Genomic DNA, 24,904 nt, shown 5'->3' on the forward strand with positions numbered 1-24,904 from the left:
ATCAATGATCAGATCCTCTGATGACATTGTTATCCTCAGTAAAAATGAAAAACTATTACACGATCTTTGGAATGTAATGAACAGTCTAGTGAGCACAGAATACGGACAGAGTAAATCGAAGAAAGACGAAAATAATTATCATCAGCAGAAATGAGAACAATAAGAGACTTAGCATCAGAACTGCGAATCACGAAGTAGGTGAAGTTCATGAATTTTCCTACGTAGGGAGCAAAATAACTTTTGAAGGATGGAGAAAAGAGGACACACAAAGCTGACCAGCACTGGGAAAAAGGGCATTCCTGTCCAAGCGAAACCTTTTACTATCAAATGTAGACCTTAACTTGAGGAAGAAATTTCTGATAATGTAAGTTTAGAACACAGCATTGTATGGTAGTGAAACATGGACAATGGAAGAAACAGAACAGAAGAGAATCGAAGCATTTGGCATGTGATGCTTCAGAAGGTTTCTGAAAATTTGGTGGACTGGTAAGATTAAGAATGATGAGACTCTCAGCCGAATCGACGCGGAAAGGAAAATATTGGAAACACTGACAAGAAGAAAGGAAAGGATGATAGGACATCTGATTAGACATCAGGGAATAACTTCTATGGTACTACAGGGAGCTATGTGGGATGACAACTGTAGAGAAAGATAGAGATTGGAGTACATCCAGTAAATAATTGAAGACATAGTTTGCAATTGTTGTTCTGAGATGAAAACGTTGGCACAGGAGAGGAATTTGTGATGGATCGAATCAACCCAGTCGCAAGGTAGATGACGAAAAAAAGTACGTTTTAGCCCTAGCAGCGGTTATTCTGCAAAGTTAAAACATGCATGTCATTCTGTACAAGATATGGTACTCCGTATGAGGCTGTCAGTGAACATTGAGGACAGTCATCACATTTCAAAGACATTAATACGGTAAGCAACTGATTTTTAACTTACGACCTATAATCCTGTGTTTATTTATCTGTATGTCTGAAGGAACATGGGATGCGATATGCGCCGCACTCCATCCGGTTTTTATCATAATAAAAGCCAATACTCCCACTTCCCACATCTTACAGTTGACTCGGCGATATGCGCTGTATTTTATGATATTTGATGACACAGATGAAGATAAATCTTGTTTCATGGGACAATCACGCCATCTCGGTAAGAAATGCATCGTGTTGACTGCCCATAAAATGTGTTCTCAAAAAAATTGCGTATGTTTCTCACATACGTCCGGCTTCTTTCCAAATGAAGTACCGGAATCCAATTTTGTTGCCACGATAAACGCTCCTGCTCCCTCCTTTCCATTTTTGTAATTATATCTTGTCATTCACTGTCAGTTGTATGAGTTGTTACAGAATTGGGCTCGCTATGATTAATACCTAGAGATAAATGGTTTCGTACTTAATTTGTGCAGCATTGCATTACATATTTCCTGGGAAGTAATTTAAAACAAAAATGCATTCTGTTCGCTTGGTAAAATTGTTATTGTAATGCAGAGGCAGCCACACGATTACTCTGCAAATTCAAAATTAAGTGTCTGGAAGAGAAGTCATCGGATAAAAGAGAAAAAAAAATTAAAACTTTCCGTGTCAGCTCTGATTTCTCTTATTTTATTATCAGTCAGTTCTCTTATGTAGGCGGGTACTAATAAAATACTTTCGAACCCGGAGGAGAACGTTGGTGATTAAAATTTCATGAGACGGTATTGAATTAATGACTGTCACCTCAACTTTCTTATCATACCTGTGTCAGTCTCTTCCTATTTCGCAAAAATACAAAACGAGCCGCCTTTCTATGAACTTCTTCAATTTTCTACATCAATCCTATTTGATACGGATACCTCACCTCACAGTAATACTCCAGAAGAGTGCGGATAAGTGTAGTGTAAGCTGTCTCTTTAGCAGACCTCTTCAATTTCCTAAGTGTTCTGCGAATTGATTTCCTCGTATCATGTGTATGTGGTCATTCCATTGTGAGTTATTCGTCATTGTAATCAGCAAGTATTAAGTTGAATTTGCTACCTTCAGATTTGTGTGATTTATAGTGTAACCGAAATTTAGTAGATTTCTTTTAGGTCTCATTTGGATGACTTCACATTTATTATTATTTAGGTTTGATCGTCACTTTTCGCATCATACATATAACTCGCTTAAATCATTTTACAACTGGTTTGGGTCATCTGATGACTTTACGAGATGGTAAATAACAACATCATCCACAAACAGTCGAACAGGGCTGCTGCGATTGTCTTCTAAATTATATGTAGATTAGGAACGGCAGTGGGCCTATGACGCTTCCTTCGCGAATGCGATATTATTTCCGTTTTTCTCGATGATTTTCCGTCAGTTAGTGCGAACTGAGCCCTTTCTGACACGGAATCACTAATGTTGTGTCACAACTAAGAGGATACTCCATATCCAGGCAAATTCAATAGAAATAGTTGGGAAGGAACGATGCATTTTCGGTTGCGGTGTGTTAATCTTTTGTAATTTTATGTACCGCATATTAGTTGCTTTAAATCTTTAGGGATCGGTAGGAACTGCGTCTTGAGGTATATTACATAATATGTACCGTAAACTTACATATTTTTTCGCACATGCGCCTCACTTCATTTCAAATACAGAATACTCACTGACTTGTAGTGATAGAGGTTCGTTTTTCCCATACTTTGTATTTGTTGTATTTCATCCGTCATTGTCATGCACGATGTATTATAATGGCTTGTTAAATGAAGCACTGTTTGCATTACTTTTAAGTATCTGGTGTTAAACGTTTGTTGGTCAGATTAAGTAAAATTGCAAAGATATTTCTCTGAACATAACTTAGTTAAAAAGATATTGCATTTGGCCAAATGTTAATGAAAATAGAATGATGGTTTACATACTAAATTATTTCCGTCTTAATGCATCATTCTTTCTAAACTGATGTACCATGCGGAAGTAACTTTTCAGATTACGTGTACTTGATTTAAGAGCTGAAATGTCACACATACATCTCTCGTTATTGGTTTTGGATGATGTGTCTATCGTCGTCTTGTGGCAAAGTTATTTACACTGTAATATACTGTATGGCATGAGTCACTTAGCGCAGTGATGCCATGAATCTACGTAGGTTCTCGCGGCCAAGAGAAGTGTAATTCAATAGTGGAATATATTTATTACAAAATTAATATTATTACTGATATATTTATTACAAAATTAATTTGTATCTTGCGAATCCGGATTGACGTCAGCTGTTTGTGACAGAGGAAAATTTGTGCCGGATTCGGGTTCGACAATTGACAGCTTTGGCTACCCAAGTAGGCGTCCAGATCCAACCCAAACGTCCATATGTGACAGAGCCCACAACAATTACGCTCACACATTTCATGACTGCCGCACTGGGAGAGACGAATACTTTATCGTCACTTTAGTCCTTCGAGCCATGGATATGTAATTTATGGATACAATGTCTGTGTTTATACAGCATTAATCGTCATAACAGTATCTGTTCCTTCAGACATGCCTTCACGTCGGAATGCGTTTATATAGAGTCTGCACATTAAAATTACAGTTCTTCGTGCAAATTGTAAATTTTTAAATGTTTATTTCTACCGCGGTCTGACAGCTGAGGCCAGTCCGGCCGATACGCTAATCAAGTAAGCTACCGGACGGTATTGTCGGTGTTACGACAAAACACTCCAGACAGACAGGGGTTTGCGACACCGGTTAGCGGTAGAGCGTATGGAACATTTAACATGGTGTGATGGAGAGTGAAGTAATATTTTGTAACTACGGCACATGTGTGCCACCGAGAAACTGACACGTTGCAAATATAACTGTGCCTAACAATCGGACCGACCTTTGAGGCCGAGCAGTTCTAGGCGCTACAGTCTGGAACCGCGCGACCGCTACGGTCGCTGGTTCGAATCCTGCCTATGGCATGGATGTGTGTGATGTCCTTCGGTTAGCTAGGTTTAAGTAGTTCTAAGTTCTAGGGGACTGATGACTTTGGAAGTTAAGTCCCATAGTGCTCAGAGCCATTTGAACCTAGCAGTCGGTGCTTTGGTTACAGCGAGCTATGAAATTCTCACTGGACAAGTAATAAAAAGTAAACCTACTCATTATCCTCCAGGAGGGCTACGTCAAAATGGTTCAAATGGCTCTGAGCACGATGGGACTTAACATCTGAGGTCATCAGTCCCCTAGAACTTAGAACTACTTAAACCTAACTAACCTAAGGACATCACACACATCCATGCCCGAGGCAGGATTCGAACCTGCGACCGTAGCGGTCACGCGGTTCCAGACTGAAGTGCCTAGAACCGCACGGCCACACCGGCCGGCGCTGCGTCAGAGGCGTAGCTATAAGGATGTAATAAATATTGCTTAGGGAGTCAAAGCATTTAGTCTTATCACCGTTCTGCACAAGTTATGAATCGGGGAGAATGATGGGCTTTTGAGTTTCAGAGATACCACGGCCCACACTTGGTAGTGAAGATCAATTGACGACTTGCCGCTGATTGACTCACCGAGTTCTGGGAGCCGCGCCTACCTGGGTCTTGGCGGCTGCGGAACTTTAGAAACTTCACCGATGTGGGGAGCTGGCGTGCGGCCGACATCCACCCTCTGAGGAACTTCGGCCTACGGTGTGCAAGCCGTCTACGGTACGGTACTTCTAGAGGAGGCGCGCCCTTACAGCTCGTAGCCTACTACACGTCACTGGCCAACGTCCTGGTAGATCCCATGGAGAGCGACTGCGGCATTGCTGCTAGGAAACGGACATCTGGTGACGCCTATTGCACACAAACACACAACATCTGCACTACGACTAAGCGCGGGGTGCGTAGCCGGTAAGGCTCTGGAGGACGTGGGCGGGTGACGTTGGCCGGGTGCCGTTGGCTCCTTCACTGTTGGCGGCAGCATTGTGGTACATAACCGTCCGGGACTCAGGACAACGAATGCCACCAGCAGTTTGGGGCACCAGCACATTCCGGGATCGACGTCGTTGCAAGCACATATTTTGGCCGCGGACGGCTGGGGTACCGTGTAAGGCTGCTTGAACAAACGCCTGTTAACACTACCACTATTTGGCTGTACAATCCACCGTAAACCTGCCGTCTCACTATTCTCTCATCGGTTCCAATGCGTAGCTGCCTGGAGGAGGCCAGGCATTCAAATAAACTAGACAGCAGCAGCTAAATGCTGTAGAAGAATCTTATATGTCTGAATGGCACAAGGTCGAATTCGATCAAAAAAATCTTAGAAGCTCATAGTCTGCTTTTACGTTATCTTGACATACAATGTAATAATATATTCCACAGTGCATCGTGCACGTGTTTCTGAAACAGTCAGAGAAGGATCGTTTCGTAAGTGGACGTACGGTCACGGTACGGTAACATTTATTCCAATATCATAAGATTATACACTGAAGCGATAAAGAAACTGGTTTAGGCATGCTATTCAAATACAGAGATATGTAAATAGGCACAATACGGCGCTGCGGTCAGCAAGGCTATATAAGACGACTAGTGCCTGGCGCAGTTGTTAGGTTTGTTACTGCTGTTACAATGGCAGGTTATCAAGATTTAAGTGAGTTTGAACGTGGTGTTATAGTCGCCGTACGAGCGATAGCACCCAGCATCTCCGAGGTAGCGGTGAAGTAGTATTTTCCCGTATGATCTTTTCACCAGTGTATCGTGAACATCAGGAGTGCGGTAGAGCATCAGAACAACGAAATTGCTGCGGCTGGAAAAAGATCCAGTAAGAACGGGACCAACGACAGCTGAAGAGAATCGTTCAACGTGACAATAGTACAACCCTTCCGGAAATTGCTGCACATTTCAATGATGGGCCATCAACAAGTGTCAGAGTGGGAACCTTCCAACGAAACATCATCGACATGGGCTTTCAGAGCCGAAGGCCCACTCGTGTACCCTTGTTAACTGCACGACACAAAGCTTTATGCCTCGCCTCCGCCAGGCAACACCAACATCGGACAGTTGATGATTGGAAACACGTTGCCTGGTCGGACGAGTCGCGTTTCAAATTGTATCGAGCGGATGGACGTGCACGTACATGGTGACAACCTCATGAATGCATGGACGCTGCCTGTCAGCAGGGGACTGTTCAAGCTGGTGGAGGTTTTGTAATGGTGTAGGGCATGTGAAGTTGGAGTGATATGGGACTCGTGACGTATCTAGATTCAACTCTGACTGATGAAACATACATAAGCATCCTGTCTGGCCACCTGCATCCATACACGTACATTGTGAATTCAGACGGACTTGGACACTTCTAGAAGGACGATGCGACAGCCCACGCGTCCAGAATTGCTACAGAATGGCTCCTGGAACACTCTTCTGTGTCCAAAAGCACGTCCGCTTGCCATTAAATTCCCAGGCATGAACATTATTGAGCGTATCTGGGATGTCTTGCAACGTGCTGTTCAGAAGAGATCTCCAGCCCCTCGTACTCTTAGAAATTTGTGTACAGTTCTGCAGAATGTATGGTATCAATTCTCTCAAGCATGCTTCAGACATTAGTCGAATCCATGCCGCGTAGTGTTGTGGCACTTCTGAGTGTTCGCGGGGGCCTTTACACGCTTTAGGTAGGTGTACTAGTTCCTTTGGCGCTTCAGTGTATTATAATTTAAAAACTAAATCAGAATAATGAGTCGTGAATTTTGCACCTATATTGTGTTTAAAATTACTTAGTGACTTAATCTGATACATATTTTAATTTTTTTCATTCCTGTTTATTTCAGTATCCGTTCCTCTTTCTAATACTTAAAACGATTAAGTGAAGATTACCTACTTACGCTTCAAATTTTGCACAAATTTACTACACTTTTATGTGTGTTAAGAAAAAAGACAGCATATAAACGTCGCATGACTATTCAAATTTCGTAACTTGATTCTGATTCATCAGAGAAAAGTAACTGGATAATTTTTTTCTAGAAATCTGAAAATAAAGTAATGATATCAGTGGAAGATTCATTGTTGATACATATATCTACCATATTAACAGAATCTTCCGTCGGTTCTTGGTAGAACAACATTATAATAATAAATGAAAAGCACCAGTTTGCTTTTGTTCTACAATATTGTAGAACAAAAGCACACTGGTGCTTTTCATTTATTATATCTACCATAGATTTACAGTTTGTGCCGTAATGGCACTGAGTGATTTTGAGCAATTCGGAGATAAACGAGAAGATAAGGAACAAGCAAGGTCTAATGAACAAATGCCCAAAAATGGAAGGTTTCTATGATACATATAATTTTATACATAGCACAAACTCCTGCATGCCATACATTCCAGAGGACGATGCACAATTGTTTCATGGTAACAGCGTAATTGAATTGGAGTACTATTGCACTTCGACGACATGTGTTCTAGTATGAGATGTAGTAGATCACTTGAAACGGTTTTTTGCTTTCAAAGCAGCCAAGTGAAAGCAACAAACTGTCTATACAACAGACTTCGTACCAAGATGACTGTCGTGGAGTAAAACATATTTATCTTTAACTCCACAGTTGTGACCATTGCAAATATTTACTGAAGTACAAAGGTGAACATCCCTGGGTTAGAAGTCAGAATTATCAACTCAAGCAGTGATATGGAAAAAATGTTGGCTAGCATTACCAGACTTCATAGTATACATCACTGCATAATTTTATGAGATCTTAGAATTTAACAGGAACACGGGCAAAGAAAGTCTCTGTACCATAGCATCACTTTTGCCATCATGCTAATCTTTTATTATCCTCTGGTAAGATCAAACTTATTATTGCTGTTCGTATGCCTTCATTATTGCTGTGGTGTTAGTAATAAAAAGAAAATAACAGAAGGTGATTGTCTTTTTAACACTGATTCAACAGAGTAATTCCGTCGCACAGGATACAATAAGAACTTTTACCTTGTCTAATGATGATGGTCAGGTATACTGAAACTGGCAGCAAAGAGTTGCTTTCTTAGCAGATAATCGTGTTATACAATAGTGAGTGTCTTGAAATGTTTTAAAGCTGCGAGGCGTCCGCCCAGCAAGTACACTGCTGGCCACCGTAAATGCAACACCCTGAAGGAAGCATCCGAATCAAGTGAAATTTACACCATGGGTTTACAGCGATGAGATATGCAACTGATTAGAATTTCAGCGCAGACGCACATCACGCGCGCCTGTGGCGCCACCTCATAGCGCCATTTAAGGCTTGGCGATTTCGACGAGTGTACGTTCGGCACGTGTGATTACCTTGTGGTTGTTTCACAAGACGATCAGTTATGCCTCGTAGACAACAGAGAACATCGTTTGATCAAGTATCCTCGTTCGACAGAGGAAGGATAGTGGCTTACCGAGATTGTGGATTATCATACAGAGAAATCGCTAGTCGTGTTGGACGAAACCAAACAACTGTAATGCGGATATGTGACCGTTGGATGCAGGAGGGTACGACGGACCGACGTGGTCGATCACATTCACCTCAGTGCACCACTGCACGTGCTGACAGGCAATTTGTGCGCATGGCAGTGACGGATCGCCCAGTGACATCCCGAACCATAGCACAGCACATTGCGTCTGTAACGCATCATCCAGTGTCTGCGCGTACCATTCGACGCCGTTTACAGCAGAGTGGTCTGTCCGCAAGACGTCCATTGCTTCGTCTACCATTGACGCAGAACCACAGACGTTTCCGTCGTCAATGGTGTGATGACAGACGGATGTGGACGGCAGAATGGAATGACTTTGTCTTTACTGACGAGGCACGCTTCTGTCTGCAGCACCACGATGGTCGGATTCGAGTGTGGAGACACCATGGAGAGAGGATGCTGGACAGCTGCATTATGCACCGCCACACTGGTCTTGCACCGGGTATTATGGTATGGGGCGGTATTGGATATTACTCTCGCACGCCCCTAGTACGCATTGCCGGTACTTTAAATAGCCGGCGCTACATATCCGAACTGCTGGAGCCAGTTGTCCTTCCTTACCTTCAGGGCTCGGCCACAGCCATATTTCAACAGGATAATCCGCGACCACACGTGGCACGCATTGTCCAAAGGTTCTTCGTCAATAAACAGATTGAATTGCTTCCCTGGCCTGCTCGCTCTCCGGATCTTTCGCCGATAGAGAACATGTGGTCCATGGTTGCTCAACGAGTGACCCAGATTACATCCCCAGCTGCCACACCAGATGATCTTTGGCAACGTGTGGAAGCTGCTTGGGCTGCTGTACCCCAGGAACACATCCAACGTCTCTTTGACTCAATGCCGAGACGTGTGGCAGCGGTGATCTACAACAATGGCGGCTACTCTGGCTACTGATTCTGACAGGAACCACATGTCACAGACGTCTGTAAACGTAATCATTTGATACTTGGTCAACATGTTATCTACAAGATAAATTTTGTTGTGCTACCTCTGGTCTTTCTTGGTGTTGCATTTACGGTGGGTAGCAGTGTATTTTGATGAGCTGTGCTTACAGAAAAATTTGAACAAGACTTCAAAACCGAAGCTGTGCAGTAACAACAACAAAAATAATATTTTATTCCAAGCAATGGTAGTCATCGTGATAAAATGTGTTTATTGCAATGAATATAGTTAGTTAATAATGACTTTTTGTCACGCGGAACACTAGCATGCTGTATGAGGAGGATCAGATCTCTCTCCAACGGAAAGTAACGTAAAGGGTGCTTTACACCGTCAATAAAAAGGCCTCTACCATTGATTCCTTGTTTGTTCCCTGCCTTCTCGGTTACCATTAACTTCAATTTCTCCATATGTTAAAATTCACCCTGCAGAAAGTTTTGTTACAATATCAATTTCAGTTTTACTACAAGGCAGCTCCAACTGGACCAAACACTTTTTACACGGCCCTTTTACGCCATTGGGTCATTTTCCCAGTGTTCAAAACTGAGTGAAGGGAGCCCTCTGTCGGTTGCAGTGCTCAAGATACTAATGTTGAGTTGTGGACACTTGAGACTGCCCAGCCGGCCGGAAGCGCTCACGTAACAACTTTATTGTGTCACTAGAAGCGCCATTCGGTAAAATTAGTACTGACTCTTGTGGATGTCCGTAAAAGAAAATTTCTGGACGACGAAATGTATCAACACCATTCCATGAAAAAGCAGGATTGCAGACGGATATGTTGATTTCTCGCCACTATATTCTGGCGGACAATCATTCACCCATCTTCTGGTGAGACTTTTGCACTGGGGATTGGTAGTTCACATCGCTAACTTCATGCCAGAAACTGGTGCGAAGACGCAAGCGCAAAGTCAGCCACTTCATAAGCGACCTCTATAGTTTCTCGCCGTAAACGGACATTGCTCCATCTGTGGCACTCAGGCAAATGTGGTTATACGACATGTGCGCTGTGTGTCAGAATGCAAGCTTGCCTGGTTAAAAATTCAAATGTCACACTTAAAAATAATTAATTGTTGGTAGACCTCTCGTAAGCCATAAAAAGTTTGCTTTTTGCGGGTTTTAAAGTAATCACCGGGTCCCACGACTTTCCCAGTTGAAAGCTGCTTTTGTGATTAATGTGATCATCCGCCAAATGTATTTCAACTGAGTCTTTAGTAACTGAGTCCCAAAAAGGTGTCGTCGAGGCCAAGATTTCCGGTAGAAAACATTTTTATGGAAGACTTTGGGGAGGGGTGACTGATTCGGCAGTACGTAAACCAAATGTTTTCTGGCGATTTGTAGATGAGACTTTTGTAGTGTGGTTCCACGGTGAAGGATAACTGTCACATTTTCTGCAGAATCTGAATTCAATCCACGAGAACACCTAATTTACGATGGAAGTACAGAAGGGCAGTTGTCAGCCGTTTCTGGGCGTTTTGATCAGTCGGAAAGTAGATGGATCCTCGAGGTATTCCGTCTACCCAACACCCACACATATAGACTTGTGTATTTGCAGGCATCTACCTGCCATCACCCATCACAAACTATGGGTGGCCTTCGAAGTTAGTGCACCGCACACATGTTGTCTCCGGCAGAAGCAGCCTTCCAAAGGAAGTAGAACACCTACAATCTGGGTTGAAAAATAATGTGTTTTCTATGTATCAGGTCGTCATTGGCTTAATGAGGAAGAAACATGACCACCCACATGACCAAGAGCAGAAGGAGCGGTTCAAGACCAGTCTGGTGCTTTCCGGTGATTAAGGGTGGCAGTATGGTACTGGTGTGCAGGACTCACACTCCCCCTTGGCTATCGAACTTACTTGGAGTTGCTTCGCCGAACTTCTTTTCGGGACAGCCGGCTGCGATGTCTTGCACAACTTCTTCTCCGAAGATAAGATACTACTTTGGAGAAATTTTTTCATACTTTTAAAACAACTGCGAACACTCGAGCATACCTTGAACTCAATCTCACTGTATTATCATCACACATAACAGTATATACAACTAAAACATTTTTCGTAAGCTCGACAGCTTCCGGTCCGTCAGAAACTATCACATTCATTTTTACATAAATACAGTCTATAAATCTCTCCAAGTTTAATAAGACAACTGTTCCGACCTTATGAAAGTAAGAGAATAAATGAATAATTAATTGTCTCTTCTCTTCTTTTAACAACATTTAAATGTTCACACAATAATGTTTGACGTCGCACGGAGAACGGCGCGTTTATTCCTTGTGCTGGACGTGTAACTTCTTAGCCGGGCTCGGCGACCACCTTCCCGCGCCGATCATCCGTCCGATACATATACGTCCTGCACTCACATAATTGTGGTGCAGTAGACACAGTTCTACTTTACCACACTCATCTCTAAAATAACACGTGTTCGAGATGTTGGGAATACGGGGGTCTCTAGAATTTACCCCGAAATTCTCGAGGCACTACACCAGGGCTTTCTTCCCATTTGTCAGCGACAGTTCGTCGGAAACAGTCAGAATACTAAGGAATCAGTGTGTCAAAGTAATTTTCTCTAAACCCACAAAGAGTTCGGGTCTTCTCGTTTCGGTAAAGGATGATCTGAGACTGTGGAAGGCTAAAATATACAAAATACATTGCCAGTAAGGTACAGTTACATTGGTCAGACAACATACAAAGTACGTGAAAAGTGCGTTGAACATGATCGGCAAACTCGACTTTCGCAGCCTATTCAGTGAGCCGTAGCTGAGCAGCATTATATTTCCACACAATATATTATATAGATTTTTCTGTCACGGAATCTCGACCTCGATGTGATCCTTATGGGATTCAGTCATTAAAGAATCACGAGAAATACAGTTGGCGGATGATCATATTAACCACGAAGGCGACTTTGAACTGGATGAGCCGTGAGTTCCGGAGATTTCATTAATGTGTACAGAAAGGAATCTATTTTTGTGCCTAGTGGCACGTCCAGTGACTTTAATGTTGTTAATTTGACATCTTAATGTTAGCTCAGCAAGGCCGCCTTCCGATACAGAACGCGAGTATAGTGTCACAATTGCGCATGCGCCTGCGCGCCATAGGTGGACGGAAACTTGACAGAGGTCGCCCAAGTAGCGGCTGCCGTTACGCATGCGTTTCCGCGCTAATTTTTGGTATACAGTTAGTGATGTGAACTAGTAGTCTCCAGTGCAAAACATCAACCTAAGATGGTTGATGTTAAAGCGGTTACAAAAGTGGTCTCAATTTTATGTCTTTTAAAGTTTAAAGTGTCACGTTGTCACCAGCATGAGCCAGGGTGGGAGCCGCGATTTGGGGTCTGCAGGTGTGGTGGGACTGGAGGCATGCGTCACTCACCGAGGGATGCTGGTCGCCTTTGACGCCGGCGAGCGCCTTGTTGTGGGGCGCAGGGGGCGACTTGGCGTCTCCGTGGAGGCCGCTGCCGCCGCCGCCGCCCCCACAGCCGCTGCCGCCCGCCGCACCGCCACCGCCGCCCGCCCCCGATCCAGCCGCCCCCGCACCCGACTTGGGACTCGGGCTGGCTCCTGTTGTCCTGCAACAACAACAACGGCAGCACCATAAGAATACAAAACAGACACTGCAACTGTAGGGATTAATACCCTAGTGAATGCACGTGAAACAAAATAATCGTGTTTACTGATACAGAGGTTATATTTATAATTTTATCAACAGTTACATAATTGACGCCATTTCCTAGGAATAATGAACTTCGTAGAGAAACAGAGCAGGCTAGGAAAAAGTGTCTGAAAGAGTGTGAGTCAAATGAAGAACTGGAAAGGAAGGGAAGATATGATTCAATGTGAAGACCACAACATGGGATAAAAAAAGACCGGGACGTGCTGCTACAGAAGTTTTCAGTAAAGACGGAAATTTAGTGAACAAGGATCGCCAGGACATACTACAGAGCCGGCCGAAGTGGCCGTGCGGTTAAAGGCGCTGCAGTCAGGAACCGTAAGACCGCTACGGTCGCAGGTTCGAATCCTGCCTCGGGCATGGATGTTTGTGATGTCCTTAGGTTAGTTAGGTTTAACTAGTTCTAAGTTCTAGGGGACTAATGACCTCAGCAGTTGAGTCCCATAGTGCTCAGAGCCATTTGAACCATACTACAGAAACGAGAAGACTCTTTGGAAGAGCTATGTGAAACAGACACAAACCAGCAACTCTGGAACTACAATCTTTGAACACTGTAAATGACTATTATACAAGACCAATAATCACAATAGAAGAAGCAAAGGGCGCAACAGCTGCAATGAAAAATAGGAAAGCAGTAGGTAGATACAATACCAAGAGAAATACGAAAATGTTTGAACCAAGAATGTTTAAGAGAAGTATTGAGGGTATGCAACAAAATATATGACGGTGGTGAATAGCCAGTAATGATTGCAGAACCAAAGAAACAAGAAACCAAGTAATGCGTAATGCAGTGAGCACAGGGCAGTTACCTTCATTTCGTGTACAGCGGAATTATGTTAAGAATCATTAATAAAAGATTGCAAAAGGTAATGGAAGAGAATTTGGCTGGCTTTATACGGAATGCGGCACAAGAGATGGAATAGGACCCTAGTGAATTTTGTGAGAGAGGTTTACCGAAAGGGGAAGAGACCTGTTAATATCTTTTATAGACCGGGAAAAGGTTTTTGATTATATGGCTTGGGATAAGCTTGCTACTGTAAGAAGAGAGAAGAGAGCAGACTGGAAAACCAGACGACTTTTAAACTCATTATTCTTAAATCAAAAAGCATCAGTCAAAGTGTGAGTAGAAAGTGGAAACTGGATAGAACTAGGAAAAGTAGGAAGACAGGACTACTGTCTGTTTACTACCCACTTCCATCTACACATAGAAAATATGACTGACCAGTGTCCAGTAGTGACAAGAGGGTAAAAATTGGAGGAAGAAGAACATAGTGTTCGAGATTTTCAGAGGACATTGTCCTGTTTCCAACATGTCAAAAACAATTACAGGTTATAGTGACTGCTACTGATCAAAAGGAAATATTTATGGAATGAAAATAAATACATCGAAAGCAAAACTTATGCAAGGAAATAAAGAGGTAAAGCTAAAGCTGAATGTAGAAGTTTTCGAACATTTGCAAAGCATAAAATACCTTGGAAGCAACATAGAAATGCACTGACAGAGCAACACATCAGAAAATCAATGGCGAAGGATACATTTTATAAGAAAATGAGCATTTTGTATAGCTTGTATGGGGAAATATTTAATGAATAGGCTAATAAAATGTTTGATATGGTGTGTGCTCTTGTGTGGTGCTGAAACGTGGACACCCAGGAAAATAGACAGAGCAGGGCTGGAGGCTTTTGAAATGTGGACGTGGCGGAACAAGGAAAGAATAAGTTGAATCAGTTGAGTGAAAAATGAATAGGTATGGAGAAAAGTCGGAGAGCTAAGACAGTTACTGGATGTAATAAAGAGAAGGAAACGATAGTAGACTGGGCATATAGTAAGAATGAAGGAGGGGGTTATCAAAACAGTCTTACAAGGCTATGTGGAAGGAAAGAGGAGGCGAGGTAGGAAGAGATTTCAGATGATGTATGATGTGATGTACACATGGATGTAATAAAAAGAAGGAAACGATAGTAGACTGGGCATATAGTAAGAATGAAGGAGGGGATTATCAAAACAGTCTTACAAGGCTATGTGGAAGGAAAGAGGAGGTGAGGTAGGAAGAGATTTCAGATGGTGTATGATGTGAAGTACGCATACACCAGCATTAAGCAAGAAGAAATGGTTCGCGTCAAATGGAGACACGAAGGATATGCTATAGAAGAAAACTGATGATAATGATGATTAGGAATCTGGTCGCACTTGGTACAATAAATGAAAGGACAGTGCCTGAAACAAAACTTCTTTTATTATAGACTGTCGATTTCTATCTGCCTTGTACTTCAGCTCTTGCGACGAAAGGTTTGGTTGGTTCACTACAGCGGTATGAATGACACATTAATATAAATGAAATAACGAGCCAGACACTGTTTCTTCATTTAATGAATAATAGTGATTACTCGCACCATAGTGTTGGGAATGCGTGCTGATTAACTCACTGCTTAGCACCGAAAATAAAATCCATACATACGTCCATCGACCTATTCATTCATATACGACAAAGCAGCCCTCTGCAACAACACTGCCGAACGTGGAAAATATGGAATAAAATTTAGGGCTTAACGTCCCATCGACAGTGTATGTAGCATGACCTGTCTCTTTTCATTTCGTGATACACTTTATGTAAATTCTCTGCATTTTTGACATGGATATTACAGTTTGATATGTATATTAATTACATTTCAATTAATCCAACAGAAACTATGGTGACTTTTGAAGTGCATATTCATATCCAATTCCTATATAACTGCAGTGTTTGCCTTCTTGTCGTCTCTGCACTTCCTTGCATATGTACCCGGTATAGGTCAAGGCGATATCGGTGAGCCGCGTCAGCCTCAGAGCAACAAGACATGTCAGTAATACCATCGTAACCTCTCCTCCCCTCCCCCATTCCCACTGGTTTAGGAGATATGGAAATCACAGGCATCAGGTGCTGTGCTTATGTAGGAAAGACGGCGCCCGGACCACCTGCAACACGTTGTGTGCGCACGCTTTCTGGAGTGTCGTCACTGGTCAGGCCGCATCTGCTAGAATGTTGACTGACTTGGGTCTTTAGTGGAATGAGCATTCTTAAACAGCACAACCATTTGTCTGAGACATTCTTAGGATGGATAACAGCAGAAATGCTTCAGCTAAGGGACGAAAGAAGGAAATACAAAAATATTTATAAAAATTCAGGAATGCATAAATACGAGTCATTTAAGAATGAAATAAACAGGACGTGCTAGGAAGCTGCAAGAAGGAACTGATGATATTGAAAAAGAAATGATTGTCCTAAGGATTGACACATAAAGACAAAATTCAAGACAATATTTGGTGAATTTAAAAGCAATGAAGGTAATATAAAGTGTGCAATGGGAATTCCACTGCTGAACGCAGGAGAGAGGGTGGATAGTTGTAAAGAGTACACTGAAAGCTTTTATAAGGGGGAGAACTTGTCTGATTACGTGATGGAAGAAGAAACAGGACTCGACAGGGAAGAAATAGGGGATTTACTGTTGGAATCGTATTGGCAGAAGGCAGTAGGGGGAGATAACATTCCATTGGAATTTCGAAAATCATTAAGAGAAGTGGCAACAAAACGACTATTCTCGTTATTATGAAGAATGTATGAGAACAGCGATATATTATCAGACTTTCGGAGAATCATAGCCACGTTGTTCCGAAGATAGCAAGAGCCAACTAGTACGGGATTTATCGCACAATCAGTTTAACAACTCATGCATCCAAGTTGCTGACAAGAATCATATACAGAACAATGTAAAAATAACTGAAACTCTTATTTGATTACGATCTCTTTGGCTTCAGGAAAGGTAAAGGTAGATTACTGTCAGTTATGACGTTGCTCAAATAGTTCAAATGGCTCTGAGCACTATGGCACTTAGCATCTGACGTCATCAGTCCCCTAGAACTTAGAATGGCTGAAGCCTAACTAACCTAAGGACATCACACACATCCATGCCCGAGGCAGGATTCGAACCTGCGACCGTATTGGTCGCACGGTTCCGGACTGATGTGCCTAGAACCGCTAGGCCACAACGGCCAGCATGACATTGCAGTTGACAATACAAGCAAGGCTGAATGAAAACATACACACGTTTGTAGGATTTGGCGACCTGGAAAAAGCGATATCTAATGTAAAATGGTGCTAGATGTGCGAAATTCTGAGAGAAAGAGGGATAAGGAATAGGGAAGAACGGATAATATACTGAAAGTAAATGAACCGTAAAGGGAATAGTAACACTGGAAGACGAAGGTATGCTCGGATTAAAAAAAAAGTGTAAGACGGGAACGTATTCTTTCACTCCTACAGCTTAATTTATACGTCGAAGAAACAATGACGAAAATAAATGAAAGTCTCAATAGTGGGATTAAAATTCAAGGTGAAAGGATATCAATGATAAGACTGGCTGATGACATGGTTACACTGAGTGAAAGTGGAGAAGGATTACAGTTTTTTTTAATGGAATGAGTAATTTAATGACTACAGTATATGGATTGAGGGTAAACGGAAGAATGACATAAGTAATGGGAAGTTGCAGAAATAAGAACAGCGAAAAGCTTAACATCACAGTTGAGGATCACGAATTAGATGAAGGTAATAACTTTACTTTCGAGCCAGCTAAATAATCCATATCGAGCGAAGCAGGGACGACATAAAAAGCGGACTAGCACTGGCAAATTTGGCATTTCTGGCCAAAAGAAGTCGACTGATACCAAGCACTGGCTTGAAATTGAGGAAGAAATATCTGAGAACGGGTGTTTGGAGCATAGCACTGCACGGTAGTGAAACACGTAATGTGAGAAAATTAGAACAGACAGTCCAAGTATCTGAGATGTGGCAGTAGCGCAGAATGTTAAAAATTAGGTGGACTTGTAAGGTAACGAATGAAGAGATTCTGTGCAGAATCTGTGATGAAAGTAATCTATGGAAAACACTGAGAAGAAGAAGCCGACAGGCTGATAAGACATCTGTTGGAACGTCGGAGTATAACTTCCATGGTACTAGAAAGAGCTATAGAGTTTAGAAACTCTAGACGAATACAAGGATTGGAATAAATCCAACTAATAGTTGAGGATTTCGTTTTTAAGTCCTACTCTGGGATGAAGAAATCGGTACACCCGCGTAATCCACGGCTCGACGCTTCAAAGAAGTCCGAAGACGGGTGGGGAAAAAAGGGTACGTCAGTTCCCATACGCGGGTAGAACGCACTTCAGTCAGGACATTTAAGGTGGTGCAGTAGTAGCGCACACGCATGCCCATTTAGCGATTCATCGGCATCACTAGCAGTCAACCCATTCACACTTCTATGATGGAGAAATTTACGTTCAGCACTAGCAATATAGGTTGCGTTGAGTTTAGTAAAGCTCCATAATTTCATGGTAATGTTCTGCTTGGCTCAGTTAAAGAACTGCTTCACTCCTGTTCCAAGCATGATAAGCGTTCACTGTTGTCGATTCGCGTTTTTGGGTCGGTTAAGATTTAATATGTAAGAGAATTTAACTCTCCATCATATGCTTCCCTTTCTAAACTTTTCCAATCATAGTTCATTCAATTTTATGGTTACTATTACTGTTGTTAGATCTGGAGTAAGCTTTTACTGATTTACTAGACGATGTTTAAAGGAAATCAGTATGTGCCAACAAAATCAGCGAATCCTCCTACCTTTGAATTTCATGTCGTAGTTACTCAGCCCCACGCATAATTAATCAAAGTTTATGATTACCCCCCACCCGATAATCCATTGCAGGGCCGAAAATTTGCGTTTATTAATTCCATCGTCCTCTGTTTAATTAGCAAGGTTCTTTGAGCAGATATCTAGATAGGCAACTAACTAGCATCATTAATCCATGCTACCTCTCTTTAACAGGGCGGGGTATTTCGCACGTTTCCTGGTAGTTTGTTTACATTTCTACAATTCTGTAAGTTAATGAACCTATGATTACTCATTTATGTCACACCAATTTCAAAATTTAATTTTTTTCTTTGTTGTAGCAATATTTTCCAAATTTGTGTCTGGAGTCCCCAGAAGCCCTGTTCTGCATTTTTGGATAATAATTCTCAGTGTCTTTCCTCAAAACAATTAACTACTGATATTTTCCAATTACGAGTTCTTTCATAAACTTCATAAGCATATTGTGTTTTGGGTGTATTATATTACTAACAGGATCATGTCGTTTCTTACAAGTTTCTTTGACTCTTTTTGAGAAACCACTGTGTCCTATTTGTTTTGTTCTGAATCTGTAAAATTCATGTACCTGTTGGTCCCTGAGCTACTGCTTCAAGCCTATCTTTGATTTCCTACCATCCATGATCCACGTCATTCTCAGCGGATTTATTTCTGCGCTAATCGTTTCGCAAACAAAATTGTAATACATTCATTCCATGGGGACTATGCCTGCATGCTACCTGATGTTTGCCAAGCATAGCTTACGACGACTCCCTATGTTGGCAGAGTTTAGCGCCCTAACATATATATTACTGGCTATCCTGGAACCCAATATCAGTTGCAGGCTGATTTTCTATAGGATTCCAGGGGCAACAAAAATCAATTGTTAACCAATCTTAAAATACCATCACAATCTAATCATTAAGATATAGCTCTTACTTTAAAGTTTGTCACAGTAAGACAAGTGTTACAATCGGAAACTGAGTCTTTGTCTTGAGGTGGCGTAAGTAATGGCGTAGTGCTTGAGATGTAGCACTTAATGACTTACAACAAACATTACACATAAGTTCAAATCTCTACGATACTCTGTCTCACTCACACCTCACACAAAATGGTGAGAGGAAAAACGTGTATCGCTTGCTACAATTACGTTGAACATGCAGTAAAACTTCAGCATCGGACATGTCGTTTTATTTTATTACAACTTTACTACCGACTCTATTCGCAACAAACTTTGCAGACATTATCTTTGTATACCTCTGAAGGGATCTACAAAATTATTTTATTGTGAGACACGAATCTCATGAGTTACGACATTATAAACATTGAAATGAGTGAATAAGTTCCTTTTGCTTTGAACTAAGCGTAAATTGCCCAGACTATATTTATATAGTATTTTGTGATGAGAGCATCCAGCGATTTAGATGACACTTTAAGCGTATTTCAAAATTTTCTAAATTTTTTCTCGCTTGCATGGTTAATGTACGATATTTAACATATTAACCCATTTGTAAGGTATGCAGACGTTTGAAAGTGTTCTATACGTGGGACGTTTATTCTTTTTCACTGCTTCAGATGTGCTCTCTGCGTTCCGTGCTGATATAGGATTTTTTATTACTGTACTGCTCGCCAAATGCTGGTACCTGTGATGAGGAACAGCGTTCGGCCCGATATGAAATACTTACCGTCCGATTGTTCGAAATCTGTTAGGTGAACAAATTTGATTTTTGCGTATCTTACAGTCTGACTTCTTCACTCGATGAAGAAGTGAATTTCTTTTCGTTGTATGCCACAGTTACCGCGCTACATAAATTTAAGTAAAACACTGCATGAAATTTTAAAGATTTTGCAGCATTTCGTAAATTTTGCGTACGATTTTTAGCTCATATACTGAAGTGAATGAAATGTAGATAAGATGAATTAATTTTATTTAAAATTGAGAACAGAGTGGTATTTTCTCGAGTCATCGTATTTTGTATCCAAAGGACGGGCGGACAATATGTGCCCACTCACATGCTTGCGCATCGCGAATCATGTGCTCATTAATTTTCATAGCTCACAAACGATTAGAAATATCGAAACGAGGGTTTTCTTTTTGTTTTGGAAATGGTAGCATACAAGAAGCACATACGATGTATGACATATAATCGAAACTTTTTTATTCCCCGGGATACGGAATTAGCTCGTCCGCAGCAGCTCAGAACGCATACAGACGTCCATAGCACACGGTACGAAAACCGTAAAGGCGTGCGTATACACGTCCACCACACTTGGGAAACGACGTAGCAGGACGTGCACACACGCCCACAACAGGGAAAGAGTTAAAGAATCGGCAATTTTTGATCTAATACTGACTGGGGACGGGCGTTTCTCTTTGTAAGAATGTAATCTACTGTAGATTTATGAACTCTCGTATTCTGAAACACTTACGTGTGTGCATGGAAGACATTATTTAGCCTGATTGCGGTGCACCACAGTAAGATGATCATAATCTCACCTACATCATTTGGGACGTTTTTATTAAATCGTCGTTTAAATCCAGTAATGACACTATTTCCAGTACAGATATTATCAATGTCGATTCTTTTGAAGGTGTCGTACGGATAACCTCTTCCAGTTGCTCATAAAACGGCGCTGGTTTACAATCCTGTGGGCTGTACAGAAATAAAAAAGTTCAATTTGTGGTTATCCAGATTCAGTTTTAGTAAAGTTATTCATTCAGAGATGTATTGAACTTGTTTCATAAGAGCCTTGTATTTCTTGCGGTTAAGTATATCTGCCCTTGCCGAAGTTCTCGTCTCCTTTTGGACACTACTGTTAAGTGAATAGGTATTGTTTATCTTATGCCAGAGTAAAACACAAAAAACTGGATATAAATATGTAGTGTAGCAGACGGCGTCAGTTGCTGTGATCCCGAGAACGTAAAATAAAGAGAACACCAGATAGATATTATGTTCCAGTCCTCTGGTAAATTTTACGGAAGTTCTCCCTAAAAAAAAAGAAAAAAATTATTATTGTTATTATTCTACTTCTTCCACGTCTTCACAAAGTAGGGGAACTTCACAAATCAGGGAAACCTTTGGAAGCACTTGTAGTTATGCTTCACCTCCATCATTACTTTCAACGTTTCTTTATTCTCTTTACTGAGCGACTGGAATAGCTAGCGATTCCTCAAACCCTGTCAACCATTTTTAGTCAGCTTTTCGCTTCCACGTTTGGATCTTCGTATTTCATAGATCCAAACGTGGTTGATCATGAAGAACATACGTTAAACGTATGGTGCGCGAAGACTGTGCTACCGTGTCACGTAGTACAGATACTCCAGCGAGGACGTCCTAAGTGTGCAGGTTGTCTGGTGGCTGTCAACTCAGGCCGACGCCGCTTGGGTACAACGGGATGGTAGTGCCCAATCCTCAGGACGAGAATGCGCTCATCCGGCCGTGCAAGGACATTTTTCGCAAACCCTGATGTTAAATATTTTCCACTCACAGGACCATTTCTCCCACAAGACTACCCTGAAATGGATTACGACATCGGAGTAGGGTATCTTATCACACTCCTAACTCCCATGGTAACACTTCACTCGCTAATTTTTCGGCCATTTCTTTCCCATTAAGGACGTAAAGACCTTTTAACAATATCTAAAAAAAATAATTTGTTGCTCTCTAGCAAGTATCCATACAAGTTAGATTATCTTACAAAGATGGGTGTTGTCATAGTGTCGTTTTGCGGTGGTATTTCAGTACTTCTAGTGTTGCTTGAGATTGAGAGAGTACACTTGTCTTCAGAACAACGTGTTGAGAAGCTCCAGCGCCACCAAAATGTCTGTTAATTCCGCTGTGACGAACAACCTATCTGGGAGAAATTAATATCGCCCAGCGTCTCGCGTGGCAGAGTCGTCGTGAGCGGTGCCAGTATCCGTGGGCTTCCTTCACTGACAGAAACGAGTAAATCAACTATGGAAAAAATAAGCCGACCTTCTGCACAGGAGAACAGTGGGGCCACTGCTTGAGAGGCAGGCGGAGGTCGAGATGATATCGTTCCTCGAACGGAAATCTTCGATCAGGCAAGTCACTTTTATCGCGGGGCACTTTCTGGAATTGATCCAGGGCACGGTGTAAAAAGCGCAGATACTGCAGTTACCCCGTTGGCAACGTTTCGCTGCGATATCTGGGGCAGTGGTGCTCTCTGAGAAATTGAAACTTGATCTTGCGAGAGATACATGGACAATGTGGAAGGCATATCTTAGAGATAAACGGCCAGCGGAAACAAGTACCACACTGGTCTCAATTTCTCATGCTAATAGATTCGTTCGTGCGTTTTGATAAACAATTTGCTATTGAAGAATGGAAACCATTCACTCCACTAAAACAAATAAAGGTTGTGAATCTACTATAGATACGTCGCTGGTTTGACGAGCGTGAAAAATTTATATGAAGTAGCAAGAATTATATTAATTTAACTTGACTGTTGATCGGTTACTCTAAGCAGTCAGTATCACACGAATGTTAGAGGAATAATGTGCAGTGATAAAACACTTTGGAAGCATGCCTTCCCTTATTTGTCTATAACCTGAGAGTCTATATGACATTATTACTTTGATTTTATGCCCTGAAATGTTGAATCTGTCGCACATATTAGTAAATGCAATCAGAATGAGGCGACTACCGTTTCGGACTGGCAAGTTTTTCTGCAAAGCGCAACGAAAGAAACATTTAACCAGGGCAAAACTGAAGTTAGAGTCCTCACTGTACGCCTAATGCATCTACTGACAGTGTACCTAGAGAAATAGTGTCTTATGGCATTAACTGAGTACGAGTCGTTGCCTGAGTACGTATCTATTTCTCTGCTCTATTAGTCCATCTCCTCTTTCTACGACTCTGTCCATCTCAGACTCTTTCCTCTTTCTGCCCATCTCCTTCTCCTCTCATTTTCTGACCATTTCCTCTTCCACCTCTATTAGTCCATCTCCTCCATCCCCCTTTCTGTCCCCACCTCCTCCCCTTTCTCTCCGTCTGTCCTTTTCTCTTTCTGTGCACATGTCGCCCTCTCCTCTGTCTATCTCCTCCTCTTCCCTTTGTGTCCATATTCCCCTCCTCGTGTCTCTGTCCGTCTCCTCCTCTTTCCTATCTCTATTCATCACCTCCTCCACTCTTTCTGACTGTTCATCTTTTCCCCCCTCCAGTCTCTCTGTACGTTATCGCCCACACCACAAGAGGAGGTTGCTGGTTCTTATTCTGACAGTACTTCTTTCCAGGTACTAAGTAATCCGTGTTCTTTTACCCTTGTCTTTGTCTGCATAAGTGCATGTGATTTTTGTTTCACATGTATTCGACGTATATCAGTAATATTCATCTACATGTTTCAATATTTATCTCTAGAAAATTTTCCTCTCTGGTTTGGCTTTCATGCAGGTCACTGCGTCGACTCCAAACGTTGTTCCATGCAGTTAGTTCCCTGCACGGGAATCGTGAGCAGCAAAAGTTTCCACTACTCTCTCACAACCCATTTCGCCTTAGCATCTGTGTACCTCCTTTTTATATCATTTTTAAGCGAGCTGTGTTTCCATATTTCTGAGTTTCCCTGAACATTTTTGTACTTCCTTCTTGTTCGTCAATGAAATGACGTATTTCTTCTGCTCCCATAATTTTTTAGCAGTTACCTTCCTTGCACCTCCGGTTTTCCTGAGCCTATATATATGTTCTTGGGCACAACTTACAATCGAATATGTGAAGACCATGATGAAATCTAACAGGAATCGTCCCGGTGTCTTCCGGCCATTTCCAAATATATCTTCTAGTCTTCTGATTTCTCGAACAGAACATTCACCAATTGAAGTTTGTTGTAGAACTCATTTAGTCTTTCTGCTGTCTCATTCGTCCTACGAAGCCCATATTCTCTCATAACCGTTTCTTTTCCTCTTTCCCATACAACCGTATTCCAGTCCGCTATGACTATTAGATTTTCATTTCCGTTTATGTAATGAATTACGCATTCATTATCTTCATATACTTTCACTGTCTCTTCATGTTCTGCTTGCGAGGGAATTTAAATTGTAGCGTAACTAGTGTTGTAGGGGTAAGTTTGCTGTCGAGTCTCATGGGAACCACCCTGTCATTGAAATGTTCGCAGTAACGCACTCTCTGACCTACCGTTCTGTTCACAACGAATCCTACTCAAGTTATAGAATTTTATGCTGGTGTTGATATTATACTATGCTACTCTGATCAGAT

At 41.8% G+C, this 24,904-nt stretch overlaps 1 protein-coding gene across 1 annotated transcript in view; it reads right to left on the reverse strand.

Annotated features, from left to right (window-relative positions):
- LOC124544973 (synaptotagmin-7-like) overlaps positions 1 to 24,904 on the reverse strand; it is an 845,018-nt gene that overhangs the window by 314,280 nt on the left and 505,834 nt on the right. The window contains exon 2 of the mRNA XM_047123720.1: positions 12,717 to 12,912. Coding sequence (XP_046979676.1) covers positions 12,717 to 12,912 — 196 coding nt within the window. The remainder of the gene's footprint in view (positions 1 to 12,716; positions 12,913 to 24,904) is intronic.

Source organism: Schistocerca americana, chromosome 8, assembly GCF_021461395.2.
Source record: "Schistocerca americana isolate TAMUIC-IGC-003095 chromosome 8, iqSchAmer2.1, whole genome shotgun sequence".
Classification (NCBI taxonomy): Eukaryota; Metazoa; Arthropoda; class Insecta; order Orthoptera; family Acrididae; genus Schistocerca; species Schistocerca americana.